General features: G+C 39.8%; 3 protein-coding genes and 1 long non-coding RNA gene across 4 annotated transcripts; 1 reads left to right on the top strand and 3 right to left on the bottom strand.

Moving 5' to 3' along the window:
- The first annotated feature begins 33 nt into the window (after positions 1–33).
- LOC114819972 (rhicadhesin receptor-like) lies at positions 34–1,497 on the top strand. The gene is made up of 2 exons (XM_029089772.2): positions 34–271; positions 817–1,497. The coding sequence occupies exons 1-2, from the start codon at positions 163–165 to the stop codon at positions 1,359–1,361; spliced, it is 654 nt and encodes a 217-aa protein (XP_028945605.1). The 5' UTR covers positions 34–162; the 3' UTR covers positions 1,362–1,497.
- Positions 1,498–2,417: 920 nt separating this feature from the next.
- On the bottom strand, positions 2,418–6,324 carry LOC114819971 (glutamate--tRNA ligase, cytoplasmic-like). The gene is made up of 6 exons (XM_029089771.2): positions 5,857–6,324; positions 5,485–5,726; positions 4,000–5,120; positions 3,316–3,780; positions 2,859–3,095; positions 2,418–2,724 (listed from the first exon to the last, which is right to left on the bottom strand). Exons 1-5 carry the CDS (start codon positions 5,997–5,999, stop codon positions 2,877–2,879), a joined length of 2,190 nt encoding a protein of 729 aa, XP_028945604.1. The 5' UTR covers positions 6,000–6,324; the 3' UTR covers positions 2,418–2,724; positions 2,859–2,876.
- Positions 6,325–7,846: 1,522 nt separating this feature from the next.
- On the bottom strand, positions 7,847–13,645 carry LOC114819970 (phytochrome A-2-like). Its single transcript, XM_029089770.2, has 5 exons — positions 12,839–13,645; positions 10,014–12,083; positions 9,047–9,863; positions 8,487–8,777; positions 7,847–8,373 (listed from the first exon to the last, which is right to left on the bottom strand). Exons 2-5 carry the CDS (start codon positions 12,070–12,072, stop codon positions 8,169–8,171), a joined length of 3,372 nt encoding a protein of 1,123 aa, XP_028945603.2. The 5' UTR covers positions 12,073–12,083; positions 12,839–13,645; the 3' UTR covers positions 7,847–8,168.
- Positions 13,646–15,725: 2,080 nt separating this feature from the next.
- LOC114819969 (uncharacterized) lies at positions 15,726–18,118 on the bottom strand. The gene is made up of 3 exons (XR_003767323.2): positions 17,189–18,118; positions 16,992–17,035; positions 15,726–16,262 (listed from the first exon to the last, which is right to left on the bottom strand). It is a non-coding gene; the product is annotated as an uncharacterized lncRNA (long non-coding RNA).
- Between the last annotated feature and the right edge of the window lie 1,857 nt (positions 18,119–19,975).

Below are 19,975 nucleotides of genomic sequence, written 5' to 3'. Positions count from 1 at the left end.
TTATTTACCAATACGTACCAAAAGCTTCGACATTCAACGACTCCTCTGCTATAAGTACTCGGCCCACCCATCATTTCCTATTCATTCACACATCCACTTTTCTCTTCCCTTTTGGTCTTCTTGTAATAGTCTGCATTTTCTTCCCAATTACAACCACCAACAATGGCGGCTGTCTTTGCTCTCTTTCTTGTGGCTCTTGCCACCGTCTTCGGCAGCTCTGCCGCTGATCCTGACATGCTTCAGGACATTTGCGTTGCCGACTACGCCGCCGGTAACTCCCTTTTCTTCTTCGTCATCAATTCTTTATCTATATTCCCAGTGTTTCAGTATTCTACTGCTAAAAGTGAGCACAGAAGTTCATGTCAAAAGAAAAAAGACTACAAAGTTGCCACTTTTCCTTGTCCCCTCCATTATAAAGTTGACTCTGTTCATTAGTTGCTTTTCATGTTGTAAATGATTTCTGGAAAGTTTTGTGTCGAATATTCCAGCTTTTCTTTAATTTATAATTTTTTTTGTTTTGTTATTTTATTGTGTTTAAGCCCAGTAATCATGGATCAATCACATTGAGCAGTTCTTGATTTCTGGAAAAATTTAGAACAAAAACCATGATTAATTACCCTTTCTTTGATTACTTTTTGTTGGTTAGCTTTACTTTCTCTCACTTTTTTGCTATTAAGCCAACTAATCATGACCTTAGATTTAATTAGCCCCAAGAATTAAGCACATGAACCAACTAACACACAAGAACCTGATTAAGAAAACCCAATTGAAAATTAAGTACAAGTTTTGCTTAATCCAACTCAACTGCGGTAACAGGCGTGAAAGTGAATGGGTTCGTCTGCAAGGACGCAGCAAATGCAACCGCAGAGGACTTTTTCAGCGCCGGACTAGCCAAACCAGGCCTCACCAACAACACATTCGGCTCCCTGGTGACAGCAGCCAATGTCCAAAAAATCCCCGGCCTCAACACCCTCGGCGTCTCGCTCGCCAGAATCGACTACGCCCCCGGTGGAATTAACCCGCCTCACACCCACCCCAGAGCCACGGAAATTGTTTACGTTCTTGAAGGAGTATTGGACGTCGGATTCATCACCACGGCAAACAAGCTCATCAGCAAAACCATCCAGAAAGGCGAAGTCTTTGTGTTCCCCAAAGGGTTGGTTCACTTCCAGAACAACAACGGGAAGGGTCCGGCTTCCGTGATTGCCGGGTTCAACTCTCAGCTGCAGGGCACGGTGAACATTGCACTCACATTGTTCGCTGCCACGCCGGAGGTGCCGGATCATGTGCTGACTAAGACATTCATGGTGGGAACTAAGATGGTCGACAAAATCAAGTCTAGGCTTGCACCCAAGGCCTAGAGAAGGGTAGAGAGGCTTTGAATTTGTATGTGTTTGTGTTTGTTTTACAGTTTGATGGGATGTGCCACTTGTTATCGTGATCATTGTATGCAGCCTCTCTCTTTGATTAATCAAAAGTTGTTTACATTTTTGCTTCTGTGGTTGTTCCTTCAAGATTTTTTACATGTAATTTTTCACTTGAGTTAAATTTGTTGGCTTCTATTCATAACAATGGACTTCAGAACCAGAAGTACTTATAAGCAACGGGGACTCCATTATGGCTATATCATTATTGAGCGAGAAAGTTCAAACGCATGGCAGATGTTACTGACTTGACATACTGGGGAGGTGGGGAATGAACCCACGCCAGAGTGCATAGGGATTATTCTTTTCCGCCACTGCGGTAAAGCGTCATCTGCAAAAATAATGTTACATTTTTTTTTTACAAACAATATTTACTACACTAAGGGAGTGGATGAGTGAGCTAAGCCTCAGAGGTGGATGAGTGAGCTAAACCTCATAATGGACTAGCAATAATGTGGTTCAAATTCACATCTTGCGATAATCGAACCTAAAACCTCTCACTTGCATGTGAAGAGGAACACCACCACTACTAGGCCGTAGTATTAAGTGACAATTGTTAGATTTATTTGTTCCAAACTATATAAGAATTGAAAGGCAATATTTTTGTTCACCACCCTATTCATCGCCGTCAAATGAGTTTAAATTTTGAGATCTGTGTAAAGAGACACAAATATCGAAATTTAAATTCATTCAACGATAATAAATAAAGTGATCAGCATTACCACCACTTGAGGGTGGTGAGCAAAAATGCACCTGAATTGAAAAGCACATCCAGCTCACATGTTTTGTATGGTAATGGCAAAGAAACAATAATGTAGAATAAACAATTAGCATGAGTTGGGAGGGATTAGGTGCATTATATGACTAAACATGTTAAAAGCTTAATTTGGATATGATAAATAAACCCTATTAGGTTAAAAACATGATTAGCTGTTGCTAATGACACTATTGTTTAACTATCATCGCAACGTTTCGGTCAAATGAAAGTCGAAAGAAAAGAAAACGCGTTTGCTCTCTTCGTATTTACTCGACTTTTCTCTTCCAACTCAATCAACCACAAAGCTTGCAGTGAAATTATGGACCTATTTGTTTTGGATTAACGTTCAAACTACGGCGATGCATTAACATTCAAACTACGGTTACGTATACAATATTCGGATGGAAAATGATTTCCACGCACTTTTTTTTTCTCCATCTGTACTCCTCCCCTTGTGTTTGCCCGTCGTTTCGCCTTTGATTTATTCAACACAAAAGCCAGAAAGGAGCATGCAGGCACACGTGAAGTGCAGAAATCAGGTCCCTGTTCGAATACAAGCAGAACATGAACGGCAATTCATCTATAACTTCAAGTTTTAGATAAAACATTTCAATCTGTTCCAACTAAAAAACTGTTAAATCAAAACGAAATCAACAATGCAGTTGAACATAAAGCACCTGAAAATTGTAAAGGTTTTACTTCGATCCAGTCTGCTGCCTGCCGTCGGGGATAGCAAATAGAACAACGGGTTTTGAAGGCCTGAGGTAGGGAACATCGCATCGGAAATATCCTTTCCTCTCCAGCTGCAATATATCCCCACACTTAAGGTTTCGCATGTTGGAATCCCCAAGCGCTGCGGTCTCCTTTTCGGTACATGGGTTAACAACATCGACGAAATCCTCATCTTCCTCGAGCTGAGGTCACAAGTTACAAAAAACAGAAAAGATAACTCAGCCTGTACGTAATATACACCACTTTAAAGAAAAGAATCAGCTTACTACAGATAAGCCATAGACCCCCAAGTTCCGTTTTTGTCCTTGAGGAAAGAAAATCCGAGGTGTTTGCAATCCACAGATTAATTCATAAGTAACATGCTAAGACGTAATAACTTAATACTCGTTGATTGCGACATACCTTCTTCTTTGTTATCAGATGATCAAACTCCATCAATGAGAGCTTAACTAGCTCATCTGATTCAGGGAGCCAGGTGAGCTTCAATTTTGTGGTCTTGACAGAACCCTCAGGATGCAAGACCCCTGTGAGTTTGAGATTTCCGTCAGTGTCTTTCTCAATTCCCTTAACAATGGCGTTCCCCCAATCCATTAGGGTTACTTCCTCGTCTACTTTGATGGACTCCGCATCAGCATAATCTAGCCATATCCTCCTTGTGTATGTTGTTGCCTTCTCCCCAGCACCTTCGTACTTCTTATGCCTAGGAATGATGCGGACAAATGGTTTCTCAGGACCATTAGTCAGGGTCAACAACACGCGCCGCTCTTCGATGACGGCAGTATGTCTTGGGCATACAGGATCAATTATCTTCTTATTAATAGTCCAGAGTTTGTCCCATTCCATGAGATTCAGATTTTTTGAAGCCCCCTAAAACATAATAGTATAAAATCAGTTACAAAATTAATCATTCAGAAGACTATAAATTGAATTCTCGCCTTTTGTATACAAAATAGTACCAAGTAAGGAAAAACAATTGTGAAATTAAGGACATAAAAGAAGCATTGGTCAGGCATTATATATTTATATGTTATAGGCATAGCTCATAACTTCTTTGATGCATAATACTACGACAGACTAGTGTCCTACCTGCTCAAGAATGAATTGTATTAATGCTTCAACTTTGAGACCTCTGCGCACAATTCCTTGGACAGTTGGAAAACGAGGATCGTCCCATCCACTAACCTTCTCATTCTGAACGAACCACAAAAGCTTGCGCTTACTGAGAAGTGTATAAACCATGTTCAACCTACTGAATTCATAGATATGCACTTTTCGCAGTCCCATATCCTCTTGAACTCGATAGTACTGAGCATTGCGGTCGTGATACTCACTAGATCGAAGTGCATGTGTAATACCTTCTATAGAATCAACAAATGGACAAGCAAAATCATAAGTTGGGTATAAGTTGTACTTGGACCCAATCCGATGATGTGGTGTTGGATTGCAGCGATAATAAACAGGATCTCGAAGAGATTTGTTTGGATCCTGCATATCCAGCTTCCCACGGACACAGCACTCCTTACCCCTCTTAGACCCAGCAATCATTTCATTCCATAATTTTAGATTCTCCTCTACACTGTTGTTTCTACATTTTGATTCAATGCCATCCATCCTTTCTTTCTTCATCTCCTCACGTGGCGTATCATCAACATATGCTTTACCCTGGCGAATCAGATTCTCAGCCATTTCCATCAACTGTGGGAAGTAATCTGAAGTATAGGTAACCGTTTCATACTTGATACCCAAAGTCTCAATATCCTTGAGAAGATTGTCCACAAACTCATTGCTTTCTTTATCAGGATTTGTATCGTCAAACCGCACAATAAGCTGACCCTTATACCGCTGAGCAAAATACTGATTCAATAATGCTGCTTTTGAGTGCCCAATGTGAAGATAACCACTGGGCTCTGGTGCAAATCTCAGTCGAACCTTTCCAACCTCCGCTTCTGGAAGATCTACTTCAGATGTTGGTTTGCTTCCTGCTTTACCTTTCTCAGATACATCTCCATTTACACTCTTCAACTGCTGATCGGCCTGAGTGCCTTTTGTTTTAGTTGCGGTTGGCTTTCCTGAGCCCTTCTTGCCAATGAAGGTAGCTGTGACTTCATTCAGGGCATCACCATATTCGGCTAATAGTGAATTGAACCACCGAGAAAGGTTTGGATACTTCTTTGAATTCCTCAAACCCTCCCATCTTTTCCCAGTTCCTGCTAAGAAAAACGTATTAGGGCCAGTTCGGGATTTGCCTTTTTGACAGCCAAAGCGCTTCTAACTAGTATGGTAGATTAAGTTACAAAGCATTTCCGGGTCACAGAGGCGCTTTCTGGAAAAACACCTGCTAGGTGCTCCTTCAGAAAGTACCTCTTTTAATAAAAATTGACAATGGTTACAATAAAAGCACGTCTAGCAGAATTGCTCTCGAGCAGAAGTGCTTCTTACAGAAGCAGACCCAAACCTCCAAAAAGCACTACTTTTAATGTTACTTGTCCTTAAATTTCTACTTATTCGTAACCATGCCATATAAAGATCAAAATTAACGACTAACAAACCGTGAGAGAAGCAAAGCTATACCTGCAAGACCTGACCAGATTGCGATATCGGCGATGGACAAAGATTGATTAGCAAAAAAGGTACTGCTTCCCAGATAGTCATCCAAATGTTTACAAGCACTCTCAAACGCAGAACCCTGTGAAAGCACAGGCGCGTACTCAAGCCACTCATCAATCTTCCCGGCTTCGAATGGATTGTCACCATACAATTTCGCAATTCGGCCGATGTATCGGAGAAGTACATTTTTTCCATGCAATTTCAACCTAAATCCAAAGATTTATGAGATGCTTTGAACATGTAGTTTAACCTTTTGCAAAAAAAAAATAAAGAAAAGAAAAAAAAAAGGTACAAACAAATTTCATGGGGCAAATAGTAAAAGGGTTTAGGGTTTACCCATTGGAGAATTGCAAAGAATAAAGGGAATCGGGAGGGAGAGAGGCGTCGGTGGGGAGAGAGATTCCAGCGAGCTTGGCGGCGAGGAGCTCCGCGAGCGGAGGGTTCTCGGCGGCGAACGAAACAGCCTTAATGTCCATCATCAGAATCCAAGGTGTAGATTTTGCTCCTGGACTTGTTGCTTGATTGGCTGCTGCAAATGTATTGATTTAAATAAGAAGATGAGATGAAGAGAGAAACGCAAACGACGGCGACGATGTGCGAAACCAGACACAGCTGATTCAGTGGGCGCACTAAAAGCGAGTCAAAACTAACGGACCGATGGGCCGTCACAATTTTCTTTCCGCAATCAGGCCTAGAGTTCAAAAAAATTGTTTTGATATTTAGGAATATCAGCTTTAAAATAAAGCAGTTGAACGTTTGATAATTGTATTTTTAAAAGTGTTGGGTATGAAAAACAATGTAAATGTGTTTATAAATTTTTAAAAGTGTTGGGTATGAAAAGCAATGTAAATGCATTTATAAATTTTTTGATGTGAAAGTGATATAATTATGTATAATAACAATGGTGGTGAAGGTGATGGTTGTGATGGTGATGGTGGTGGTGGTACCAATAAGGGGGTGTGGTGGTTGGGCTGCTGAGGTAATAATGGTGGTAAGGGCAGGGACAACAGTGATAGCGGCAACTGTGGTTGTGTTGGCAATGATGGCAATTGTGGTTGTGTTGGCAATGATGGCGGTTGTGTTTCTTGTGGAGCCAAAAAATAATCAAGAGGCGACAGGTGGATTTTTTGGCAAAAATGACAAAATTGTCCTTGAGGAGCACCGGAATTCCTACACGCGATCAATTGGCAAACATCCCACAATCAAGTCAAAAGTGCCCAAAATATGTATTTATTCAAAACCTATTTCATCCATCTTCTCCACAAGTAACCCCCAAAACATTCCTTTTAAATTATGTTAATTGGCTTATTAATGGATTTATTACCTAATTAATCCATTAATTGCCAATTAAACTATCAATCACAACAAAAAAATACACAAAAGGCCAGTCACCTTCTCTCCCAAAGGGACCGGCGATGCATTATATATTTGACCTCATCTTCTCTATAAAAAAAACTAAGTTTTCACTCTTGCTAAACACTCAAAAATTCTCCAAACACTTCTCTCTCAAAATGTTAACTTTGGCATCAGAGGTTCTTCAGCCAAAGCACCCCCCTTTCATCGTAGGCACATGAGGTTCTTAGCCTTGACCAAATGTGTTATTTGTTTTGTAGGTGCAATTTTATCCAAGATCAATTAGGAAGAATTTTGCATCCACATTTACGGTGAGGGTGGTGATGGTGGCGGCGACAACAATTGGCAGTTGTGGTTGTGGTGGTAGAGGTGGCGAGTATGGTTGTGGTGGTGGCTTTAATGGTGGTGGCGTGATCGTGGTGTGGTGGTGGTGGCAACAATGGTGGTGATAATGGCACTAGTGGTGTAAGAGGTTAGGGTCTGGAATGAAAGGTGTTGGTCACTTTGCTTTCCAATGATAAAATAAGTCTAGAAGGATAAATAATGTTATTTGTTTGCAATTAATGAACGTATTACAAGAATTGAAAATATTCATTGAAGGCTCAACTTTGTTTTTTATTAACACAACTTTCAAAAGCAACCTACAGGCCTGAAAGTCATTTCCTTTAAAATAAGCAGATTATTTTATTTTTATCAAATATTTTTTTTCTGCTTAACTTTAAAGTGAAGTAGCTTTTAGTAAAAAATAACAATAAACCACTACTCCTATCTTTATAAAGAAAACTAATGAAAAAAAATTTAAAAATTTAGATTTTTAACGATAATGACAAAATAAAGGATGAAGTGAATAGTAACAAGATTGATTTTTTAGTGTAAAAGTATGATTTTTCGTTAAAGTGAATAGTACCGTAATTTTTCGGTAAAGTTCCCATCTTTATATGGATAAATCTATTAGTTTCCTACGACTTTCGGATGAGAAAACAGACCGAAATAAAATTTAATTAGGTTGACAAATTATAAGAAGACATAATTAAGCCAAAAAACATGAAATGGCGGACAATTACAAACTTCATCCTCAGCAGGAAGTGCAACATCTCTTACCGTTTCTCTTTATATTGTTCTTCTTCACACATTGCTCTAAAGTTCTGTAAATCCACCACAAACCAAGACCATTTAAAGAACGCGAGACAGACGTGCTGATTTGCAGGTTAAAACCAACACGAATGATTCAACGGAAAAAGTTGTATGTACACTTGACGATCTGTGTCATCTGCCATTGAAAATTGTCTTAGGACTTACATCTTGTGTGCCGCAGCGAGTTCTACGGATATCATGAAGGTTGACCTACCTTCTTCCCTAAGATACCGTACGTCTCCATTCATGAGCTTCACTAGTTTACTGCTGATGAGCAGGCTAATGCCCTCCTCAGATATGTCTCCGTTGTTTCCAAACATCTGGTTCAGCAATCCTTCTGGAATCCCACCACCGGCGTGTGTGATCCTGTTTCAATATATCAAATCAGCATCTCGTGATAATTGCTTAACTTGTAATACAAGCAACCAAATTACACATGAAATCAGTAGTAGGTTATGAATTCAATTGTGAAGCTGTACCTGAGCTCCAAATGCACGAGCTGAACGGATTGTCCTAACCGATCTTTGGTCAAATTAGCTTCGATAGTAAGCTGGCCTCCAGTTGGCATAAAACTAACTGATACGGCTAAGAAATCAGCTATGACTTGTTGAAGCCTAAGACTATCCCCATATAACGTCTCAGTCATGATATCTTCCGCCGCATTGTGGACAATGCGGACGCTCTTGGCATTGCTCTTAATCATGACTTGACTGACAGCGGCATTCAGTACTTCATGCAATGTAAACTCGACCATCTCCAGGTCCAGGTAGCTGTCAAGGGATCAGAAAAACAAAGAAACATTGTCCAGTCAGAATAAACAAAGTCAATAGCTTCTCCAGAAAAGAACATGTTTCGGATTAATCTGCCATTCTATGAACCTAAAGCGGGTTGTTGTAAGGATATCAAGGTGCCAGCATGTAAGTTGTTTCAGACAAACAGATCTACAATAAACCAATTATCCAATCTGTGTAGCTTAATGTGAATTAAAAAAAAAAAAATCCAAGGTAAAATAAATCAGTCTTCAACGACTAAATCATACCCATCAATGATGGTATCAAGATCTGAATCATCCAGTATTTTGTTGAGCTGGTGCTGGCACTGGGCGCTCGTATGCAGAAGCCGTTGTTGTTCTGCTCCCAACTCAGTATCCTCCATCATTTTCCGAGAAAATATTATACCGGCTAAAGGATTCCGGATCTGCCTTCTAATATAAGACAATTCCTTCAATCTCTTCACAGCAGTTTGTTCTGATAAGCGTTGGACATGAAGTGCTTGTTGCAGCTCTGGGCTAGCAAGCTGCAAGAAGCAAAAGACCCCAGTGACTGAGCCCTCACTGTTCAATTTCTTACTCACGCACAGCAGGCATTCTATGTGTTTTCCACTACGAGCACAGAAACCAAAGGGAAGCTTTTCGGACACCTGACCTGTCATGGCATGGTTAAGTACAACACCAAGATTTACGAAAGATTCTTGGCTCTTGAGAGGACAACATGCCATGTTGATCCCAAAAACCTCTCCCAGAAGCATTTTATCCATTACCTCCTCTCGTTTCCACCCTGTTAACTTTGTCATTGCTGAATTCCACTCAGAACACCAGCCAAATTCATCTGTACCAAATATTGGGGGAATCAAGGGGCTAGGGTTTTGTACAATCGCTTTGTAATCACCCTCGATCCGGGTGAATTTGTCCATCACATTCTTCTGACCAGTGATATCCTGTGCCACAAAACACACACCCACAACATTTTCCCGAATGTCTCTACTTGCACAAGCATTCACAACTAAGCTGATGGGACCAAGATCAGCCCTAGAACCATGTGTTTTAATCTCGAATTGGATGTTTTGTTCCTCTTTGCCTGACCAGGAAAAAAAAGGATGAGTTTAATACAAACAGAGGACTATAATTGAAAACCTAATACATATCCATACAAGCATATAGCTATTTCCAGTAATAATTGAAAATCTAAAATGCCTACACTGTCAAATAGGGTAAATGAGTGACATACCATGCAATGCTGAGTCCAACATTTTCTTCACCACGCTAGTCGAAGAATCCTCCACGAGTGTGAGCAAATGCTTTCCGATTGCTTCATCAACAGGAAGACCAGTTAACTCATCAATTTTTGTATTCCACCCATTAACCAGCCCATCAACATCAACAGCCAAAATTGGAACCGTGGCTGTTTCAATTAAACGGACCATCTCACTTGTCACAGCTTCCAGTTCTTCCATCCCTTCAAGTTTGAGGTCACTAAGCCTTACATTGATTGCTTTGGTGTTTGCTTCCAAGGTAGTTTCAACATCTTTGAAAGCATTCCTCAGAATAAGCTGCAAAGAATGAATTGCATCCATTTCATAGTCCTTCCAAGGCAAGCTCCTCGTCTTGACAACTTCAAGGAAAGCCTTGAATGATGATCTAGGGTGCATTTTAGAACCATCATCTTTCTCACCGGTTTCATGTTTTGCACCACCCCATCGAATTTCTGCAGCAGTGTGGGATCGAAGCCAAAAGAGCACGTCCTTGGAAGTTATCCACACAGCTGCCATTCCACATACTACATCACCAAGAGCAAGAGCCCCAGGGAATCCTGCATCATACAAGCTATCTGTACTCAAACCTGTAGAATCCATATGGTACTCGGAGAGCCATGAAGCTATGTCATGAAGCTGAAAGTCACTCGGAGTCATTCCAAGTCTCCATACCTTGTTCTTGTACAATAGGGCAGCTCCATCACATTTCACTAGATCCATAACATTAGGACTCTGTGACATAATACCTAGGGGTGCATCTCGTAACAACATATCACACAACAGCGTTTGGGTGCGCAGGATGTTCTTCTCAACCATCTGATCTTCCATCTCTATCTCCTTATTGACATGTATTGCAAACACTTGAGTTAAAAACTCACAGGCATACCTGAGAGGGAAAGCAACAAATCTTGGACTAGTATTATGGCATACTACCAAACCCCAAAGTCTCTTTCTTTTTTGAGGCGGAACAGAATCAGGATCTCTCACCTCGTCATCCCCCTCATTAACAACTACTGCCATAACAAGAGATGCGATGGAATTCATATTCTTCATATATTCTAAATGGCAACTGTGTGGGGCTCTCAGGGTTGAACCGCACAATGTGAGATCCAGCGGAAGCTTCTCATCTTGAAACACCTTCACAAGTTTCGCACCACAATCGACAATCATGCGGACCTTATTCTTCATAAATAGGAACCGTGCAGCCTGAGGTATGTCAGTGGATGGATAATGCAACCCTAGATATGGCTCCAGGCCAGGCTTCGTAAGCTCAGAGACCACTTCTCCGTGATCATCATCATGAAATTTATAAGTCATCACCCTGTCATAACCGGTGAGTTCAAAAACCTCTTGGACCATTGTATCACAAAGCCTCTCCATGCTCCCGCTAGGCAAAGACTGCAATCTGGCAATTGCTTTGGCAGCAAGCTTGTAAGATTGCAGCGCCCCAGCAGCAGTCATAGGCACTTCATATGGCTTCACCGGCTCAAAGTCAATGATCAAACTGCCCGTTACTCGATGAGTTATTGCATAGAATGGCTTGCCAGAGGTCTTGCAATGAACTAAGATGGGATTTAAGAGAGAAACCTCTCCAAATCCAAGGGCCTTATGCAGTGCAGAGGCACTAGGGGCGGTAAAAATTGTTCTTATATCTGTTCCTATGCCAAGAACAGGGGATTCCCCGACGCTTGGGACTGCATGACTGACCGTCGTCAGCATTTCAGGGGCATTCGCACTGTATGCAATGACCTTGAAAGTCTTCTCATCCAAGGCTAGCAAGCATCCAAACGGTTGGATCGTCTTGCCTTTCTGTATGTTATGGAGATAAGCAGTGGTCACTTTGTCGGACCTAGGTTGTTGATCTCCACCAACTGAACTGCCAACACGGACTGAGTTCGAGTAGTCAAAGGAACCACCCGATTCCTCAAAATCGGCATGAATCTTTGCATCAACAGTTGTCTGAGCAATGATTCTAGAGCTGTGTCTAGACCGCCCTGGATTGCTTGATGAGTTACTAGGTCTAGAAGAAGACATTCTCGCACAAACTGCGAACAGAAAACAAACTAATCAGAAAGATATAAGAAGCATGGTAACACGAAAAGTTGGAAACCCTTCTGAAGATATTGCTAGCATTGATCCATAAAACAGTATAGGCTGATTCTAGTAATCATTGAGTTTATTTTCATCATATCAATCGCCGTTCGGATCATTGGAATACTGGACGTAAAAAATCAGTAGCAGAGCTCAGGATTTTTTACTAATAAGCTTTAATGATGCTGAAAATACCAAAACTTTTACACGACTGCATCAACAGAACTCTTTCTTCTCAAAACAGTATAAACACAAAGATCCTTAGCGTTTACAAAAACTGACAGAAACAAGTGAAACTAATTACTACAGAAACTTTAGTGAATGTAGAGCAATTACTCAACTTCAAGTTGATCTGATATCTTGAACAATTATCTAAGAACCAATTACTTCATTAAAGCAAACACAGGTAAGAAAAACGTAGAAACAACTAGTAATTCAAGCAGCCAAAGTAACTAAATCAAGACTATGAGTTTAAATTCCCTATGAGCCCGAGTTCAAATTCCCTTCAAGTTGGATTAGTTTAAAGTAGAACATCGTTTATTCATTCGCTTGTATCAGAAAAATCAAAAACTAGGAGTCAACAACAATTCTAGCATCAAAAAGAAAAACAGCCATCTTCCTAAAAGTGATCAGAACCAGATATTTGCTACTAAACAAAAAATTAAAAAATAAATAAATTAGGCAAGAAAATAATTGCGTACAGCCTAACCTTTCTTCAGCTGCAGTACAAGCAAGCAGAGCTCAACTAAGTCTCTCAGGTGCAAACCCAACTTATAGAAAAACCAAATTGGCAAACAAAAACTTGGGATTACTACAAAATTGTTATTAAATTAAAAAATTGTCCACTGAGGTCTAGAACTTTCAATCCCATGCCCATCTGTCCCTGGACTGGACACCAATCCCAGCAGCAGGACTGGACTGTTAGTAAACAAAGGAACCGCCTTTAATAAAATAACAATAAAATAAAAAAAAAGAGTATAAATTTAAGAAAAGCAACAACTATGAGATGGGTCCACTCCAAAAACACAGAACAATGGAGATGGGTTTTTGCAGCAGGAAAAAGCTACCAAATTTGGTGGGGAGGGATTGGATGAGGGTTTTAGGTACCCTTTCCAAATGGGTAAATGAAGTTAGTTGATGACAGCCATAATTACCAAAGACCATCATCTCTCACTTCCCCTTCCAATCAATCCATGGAAATCTGGCGGTTCCCAACTGAAAATTGGAAAGAGAAAGCAACCCATTGGGCAGAATATACAGGTTAGAGTATTGTCATCAATTGCGCAGTTAAGCTGCTTCATGATTACTTCACGAACTAATGGGAAAGTTAGGTTTCCAGAGAGTGGGGAAGTAAGAGGGGGAGAGTTGGGATTTTCTAGGATCTGGGATAAAGGAAGAATAATGGTAAAGGCGTGGGCTTTGGCATTTGGAACTTTTAGTTTTTCAATGGGATGAAAGCAAAAGACGAGCAGGGGGGCTTATGAGGATCACGTGCAGTAACCCAATCCGATTGGCTGTATAACATCGGATTTTGGATGGTATTATAATATTATTGGTGATGGAGGATACGCATGCTATGTTGCTCTCACACTCAACGTTGTACTATTGAGTCGTAAGTAAGTTTTTTTACTTAAATTTTGTAACTTTGCTCATATGATATTGCACATATTGATTGTGGAGTAAAAAATAATCACAAGGGGACATGTAAATTTTTTGACAAAAGATAACAAAAATACTTTTGAGGTACAACGGGATTCCTATGCGCGAGCAGTGGGCAATCATCCTTCAACCAAATCAAAAGTGTCTAAAATAGGTAACAAATTCAAAGTTATTTCATCCATCCCCATCCTATATTTTCCACACGGTAATTATTTCATAACCTTCAAAACATCCCATATAAATTACATAACCCCCAAAATATTTATTCCAAAAATGTGTTGATTAACCAATTAATGAATTAATTGCCTAATTAATCCATTAAATCACACATTAAACCATAAGTTACACCCTATCCCTGTAAATAGGCTCCCATTTTCATCAAAATATCATTCCAACACACTTGCAAAATTCTCAATACTCTCCAAACATTTTTCTCTCTAAATTCTAACTTTGGCATCGAAGGTTCTTCGGCCAAAGCCCCCCCATTCATCGTGGACTCGTGAGACTATTTGCCTTGACCCTAAGGTGTTAATTGTTTTGTAGGTGCAATTTTATCCAAGATCAAGGGGAAAGAAATTTGCATCCACATTGATCTATTGTGGTGTTCTGGACATGTGCTTGTATCTCTTATTGCGTAATGGTCAAATCCTCCATTCGAAGGCCAATACAAATTACCATATATTTTTTTTGTAGTATTATTCACACACCTCTCTTTACCTTCTATACACTTTTGTTCGTTTTTCTCCGTTGATCTTCTTCAATTCATTTGATCCGTCGGACAAAAATTGAAAGGGATGTGTCAGAAGTAAAAACGGATATGTGAATAACCATATAAATTTTGTCGCATGGTCCCTTCTCTCACAAATGTGATACCACTGGTAAGGCTCACATGTCTACCGAATACAGGAGCCCAATGATTATGTGTGTTGCTGCACAATTATCTGGTTCGCCACTCAAATATTAGTTTTAGCACGACTCTAAGTTGTGCACTGAAAAATATATTCTCTTCACTATTTATAGTAGATACAAAACTTAGAGACTAAGCAATAACTACCAAACTTACTAGATCATGACACATGTAATACATCGACCAATGTCATATGTCATCATATTTGTCTTCACTGGCATCTTACACCAATAACATAATAACATGTCTACATAACGTCTGCTGTTATTTTTTCAATTTGCTAATTAGGTTGCTACCTTTGTTGGAGATGCACATTTTTCACGTGGCATAACAAATCTAACTTTCCTACTTAATCACTACATCCTTTAAGATACTCTTCTATATACTTCTTATAATAGTAATAGCGTTTCGAATCAATAATATAATAAGATGGGTCTTAACTTTTTCATAATATGAATATGACTGCCAAGCCAAGCGTAGTATCCCAGCAAGTGCATGTTAGTCTCTTTGGGTGTTGGCCCGTCCTTCTGCTCGAGGTTGGATCTCCTAGTAACTGGCACTATAGGGGGAACCATTAGATTTGGCCCATCCTTGTGCGTGGTCCAGACTCCATCGGCAGTCTTCCTTTTCCTTTGTCATCATCTGCAATATGCAGTAAATAAAGTTTAGGGCTGTTTTTGCAGATTCTGTGAAATGGCAATGGGTCGGGCACAAAATCGGATTTTGGATTTTGATCACATTTCATCTCCGTTCAAGTCTCCAAGATATTGTTGAGTGCAAACCTTTTCACCTGAATTGAGATCCGCTCCGGATCTCTGTGTCTAAACCGACGGACCAAGAAATCCGGACTACTTAATTTAAATCTTACGAACTCTATTAGCCTATCACATTAACTTGCTTCACCAACCTAAAAAAGGAAAAACAGTGTAAAACTTTTTTCTCTTTTTCTACTGTTTAGCGCTTACATGTAAACGCTATCAACCACCGGGTTCCTTGCGACGTAAATAAGTTATTGTTGTTGAGATGGGAGTGCAAGTAAACCCCTGTTTGAAAGTTTCACAAAAGTAATAACTTTCAAACTGAAATGTACTAATTTCTTTGTTCGGGTTTATAAACATAAAATTTAAAATCCAATGTGAGTAAAAAATCCATGCAATCCGGAGGTCATGAATCCTGAATTTTAAGCTTCATCTAAGTAGTGTCATTCCTAAAAATCCCAAGACAGTAGGAGGCTTAGGGAAAAAAATCACAACAATATACATTCTCACAACCACCCTCGCCACCTTGCCGCGGTCACCAATTCACCATGCCCCCACCATTACCGCCATTGCCGCTGGCATCACCCCTGCCCGTAACTTCTTGATGCTGCCATCGCTTCCACCGCCTCCGACAGAAAGAGTATTGGAATTTATTACCTAGGTAGTTTCTTGATGCTGGCCAACAAAAGCAATTGGTATTGTTCATCCATCATAACCAACCCCAGAAAACACAACTTAATCCTGCTCTCTTGAGCTTAAGGACTGAAAATCTAGTGATGCATCAAACAAATTGTATCCGTAAGCTGCTCCTGCCAGAGACACACGCAAAGATTATAGGAATCAAGTTTCTTTATGGTGAGTCTTTGTCGAAGCAAATTTCCGATTCTGTCCATTAACAAGGAGATGGGTAGGAGTAGGCTACGTCCAGAGTTTCGAACCCTGATAGTGCCCAAAATTCAGGCCTCGTTTGGTGCCTAGGATTGAACTAGATAACTCACTATATTGAAGTTGAAGGAACAAATAATGAAATTTTATCGGACTTTGATGGAAGAAAATGTATTACTCATGAAGGGAAATTATCCCTTCTAATCTAATACCCTCAAAAAGAAAAATCATCTACGTCCACCTTCATATATACATTTAATCATAATGATTTATCCAAAACGAATCCAATCTTAGACACCAAACGAGGCATTAGTTAACTGTGTATCTATTTTGATGATGTTCAACATAAAATGCATGATCTATAAGATAATTAAGAGGCAAAATTAAGAGGCAAAAGCAGGATTATACTGGTTTCCTTTCCAGACAATTATCTACTACAAATTGGCAGCTGCTAGCCTAATTTGTATGTAAAAACATCTAGGTATTCTGAAAAGATTATAGCAAAATAATGCATGAACTTGTAAAACATCTGGCTCAACACCTCATCGTTACACCGGAAAAAAAAAAAAAAAGAGATTCAAAACAGAATACAAGAAGTCCACTCAGATGACCAAAGTCAAGTGAAAACGGAATAAAGGTAGAAAAGGGTATACCGTAGATGCTCAACAGCATGACCGCAATATCTCATCCAAGACGCCTGTAAATGAGGCACCCCCGGACTCAGTCATTGGGTTGACAAAGTTTTAAACTTTACATTCTACAATCTACACAATAACAGAAAGAGAAAAAAAAAAGTACTATATAAAAACACAATGTATGAACGAAAAACTACAAATTCAAAGAATTCAACCTCTTCCACTCCTACAGTTGATCAAAATACACTCCTCGTCTTTCAAATGTACACCCCATTTCTTCAGGAAGCAATGCAAGACGAATGCGGTTTCCCATATGTACTATAGGCTTAGATTTGTAATCACACGACAAAAAGACAAGAATATGTTCTTGAAATCAAATCAAAGCTTGGTTTCTCCATCTGCTGCATAGAAGCTGTCCTAAAAGCATATATTCTTAAAACCAATGTGCACCATCAAAACCGCCAAAAAGCACGGAAACTATCATGACACCGAGATCAAAAGGCTTTTAATTTCAAAAAAAATTCAAACACCCTTGCCATCGGTATCAAAATTCGGAATCCTCCCCAGTTCAGTTCGAGAAAATTCTTAATGGTCATCACTTCCACACAGCAAAAACACCAAAAAAGTGCAAAAATTGATAATAATATCCTTCAAATTCAATCCATTTTATATGAGGAAACATCAATATCTAAGTGGGGATTGCAATCTTTGGAATAAAATCCATTGCTCTCAACAAAAGCTCTCAACATCCCAAAAGTAAAATTTGGGTGCTCAGGGTCACTGGTCTGAGACCCCCTTGGGGAATCCAGAGTTGGGGATTGCGTGAAACAAAAGTAACAACCTTTATTACCACCACCATCACCGCCACCTCCTCCAAACCTCTTACCTGAAGAAAAAGCACGAGACGGCGCAAAATAGGAAGATCCAGAAGCAGAACCAGAAGCGGAAGCCCTTGGCTTGGCTTTTCTGGGAAGCTGCTTTTTGGATCTTCCAAACGGATGCAGGACCACCTGCTTCGCCTTTCGGAAATTTCTCGACAACCCACCACCACTAAACCCTCTCTGCTTCTTTGCCTTCTCCTCACTGCATCTGCATCTTCCGTGCGACCCACCACTACCACTACCACTGCCGCCGCATTCCTCGTCATCGTCGTCGCCATCATCGCCCACCACACAGCCACCACCACCACTGCCGCCAACAACGCTTGATATCTCCTTTTCAACCAAAGACATCAAATTTATGTATCAATTTCGATGCTTTTCACCAAAAACAAACTCCAAAAAGACCAATAATTTCATCAAAGCTTTGAAATCGATCAAAAGGGTTGAACCAAAAGAGGAAATGGCGACGACAGATGAGAATTCGAATTGAATTTCCAGATCTTCTTGAAGAACGGACAGAAACTAGAGATTTCTCCGCCAATGTTCCAGGAAAAATCCAAACTTCGTGTTGGGTTATAAATTTTCGGTTCTCAAGTCCCCAGTCCCAACCTCACAAGAACTGTAAAAAGCGGGAAGAGGACGCGTGGTGGTTTTCTGGTGGGTTTAATGGCATTTGGTGGCGTTACGTGCTCGTACGACTTTGATTAGTTTAGTTTTTAAGCCCAAAAGCCCTTATCCTTCTTAAGTCTTCTCTAAATGCTTCTTTCACATTCACTTTGGACCTATTTTTATATTCCTTAATACTCTTTTTCTATTTTCCTTTCAAATGTTTACTTCACAGAATACGTACTAAGGTTGAGTACCGTGTTCATTTCGAATATGTCTTACATTTATTAGTATGTAAGAAATTAAAAAAATGGGTGGATTCATAAAAATAAAGTATCTGATCAACCAAGTATTGTTTTTTTAAGAGAGGTTTCTCAATGTGTTCGGAATGCAAGATGAAACATGTGGATGCAAATTTCTTCCTCCTTGATCTTTGACAATTTTGCACCTACGAAACAATTAACACCATAGGTTAAGGTTAAGAGCCTCACGCGCCCACGATGAATGGGGGGGGCTTTGGCCGAAGAACCTCCGATGCCAAAGTTAGAATTTAGAGAGAAAGAGTGTTTAGAGAATTTTGGGATTTTTGCCCTAGTGTTGGAATTTTTCTCCTCTTTTTGGTGAGAATGGGAGTATATTTATAGGGATAGGAGGTGGCTAGGGTTTTTTTGGGTTTAATTAGGAGTTACAAAATAATTAGCCAATAACTCCCTAATTAACTTGGCTAATTATTTGTCATATAAAGGAAAAAAGGTAGAAGGATGAAAGGTGGCCGGCCTTTTTGTGGGAGTTAGGGTAAAGTGAATGGTCTAAATGCTAATTAAGGGAATAATTAGCTAATTATCATTATTTTAGAAGGAATGTTTTAGGAATTATGGAATAGGTATAATATTTAGCTTACTGATTAGCTAAATAATGAAATAGGAAATATATGAATAAATTAGGTTTTAAGTTGATACCTATTTTGGGCACTTTTGACTTGGTTGAGGGATAATTACCTGCTGTTTGCACGTGGGAATCCCGGTATGCCCCAAGGGTAGTTTTGTCTTCTTTTGTCAAAAATCCACGTGTTGCCTTGTGAATATTTTTGGCTCCACAAATGCCCTCACACCTGTTAGGCTGCTCGCAGAAAAAGGCAGCAGGTGTAGAGATCTTCTTGCTTTAGGAAACTTAGGACTGCTTCCTATTTTGATGTAGATTCTCTCTTTAATATGAAATTAGATCCTTCTAGGAAAGGGAAATAAATTTCTCTCAAAGCCTATTTAAGTCCACTTTAAGTAGTTATTAAATCAACTTTGGAGAGCGATTTATTCTACCCTACAAGAGAGAGATAGCTTAGAGGATATTTGTTCCCCCTCCTCTAGCAATCTTCTACATCTTGCCCGTGTAAAGGACCGTCTTTCGTTGCTTTCTTCGTCTTCTTCGTGCCGCACTGATGTAAGAAAAAATTAATTTTCCTTGTCTTCTTCTTGAATGGTGCTACCGTGGGGCAGCCGTCGGGGTGGTGCGGCACGT

The sequence above is a fragment of the Malus domestica genome, chromosome 12, assembly GCF_042453785.1.
Source record: "Malus domestica chromosome 12, GDT2T_hap1".
NCBI lineage: Eukaryota > Viridiplantae > Streptophyta > Magnoliopsida > Rosales > Rosaceae > Malus > Malus domestica.
This window is presented reverse-complemented; position numbering and strand designations above follow the sequence as displayed.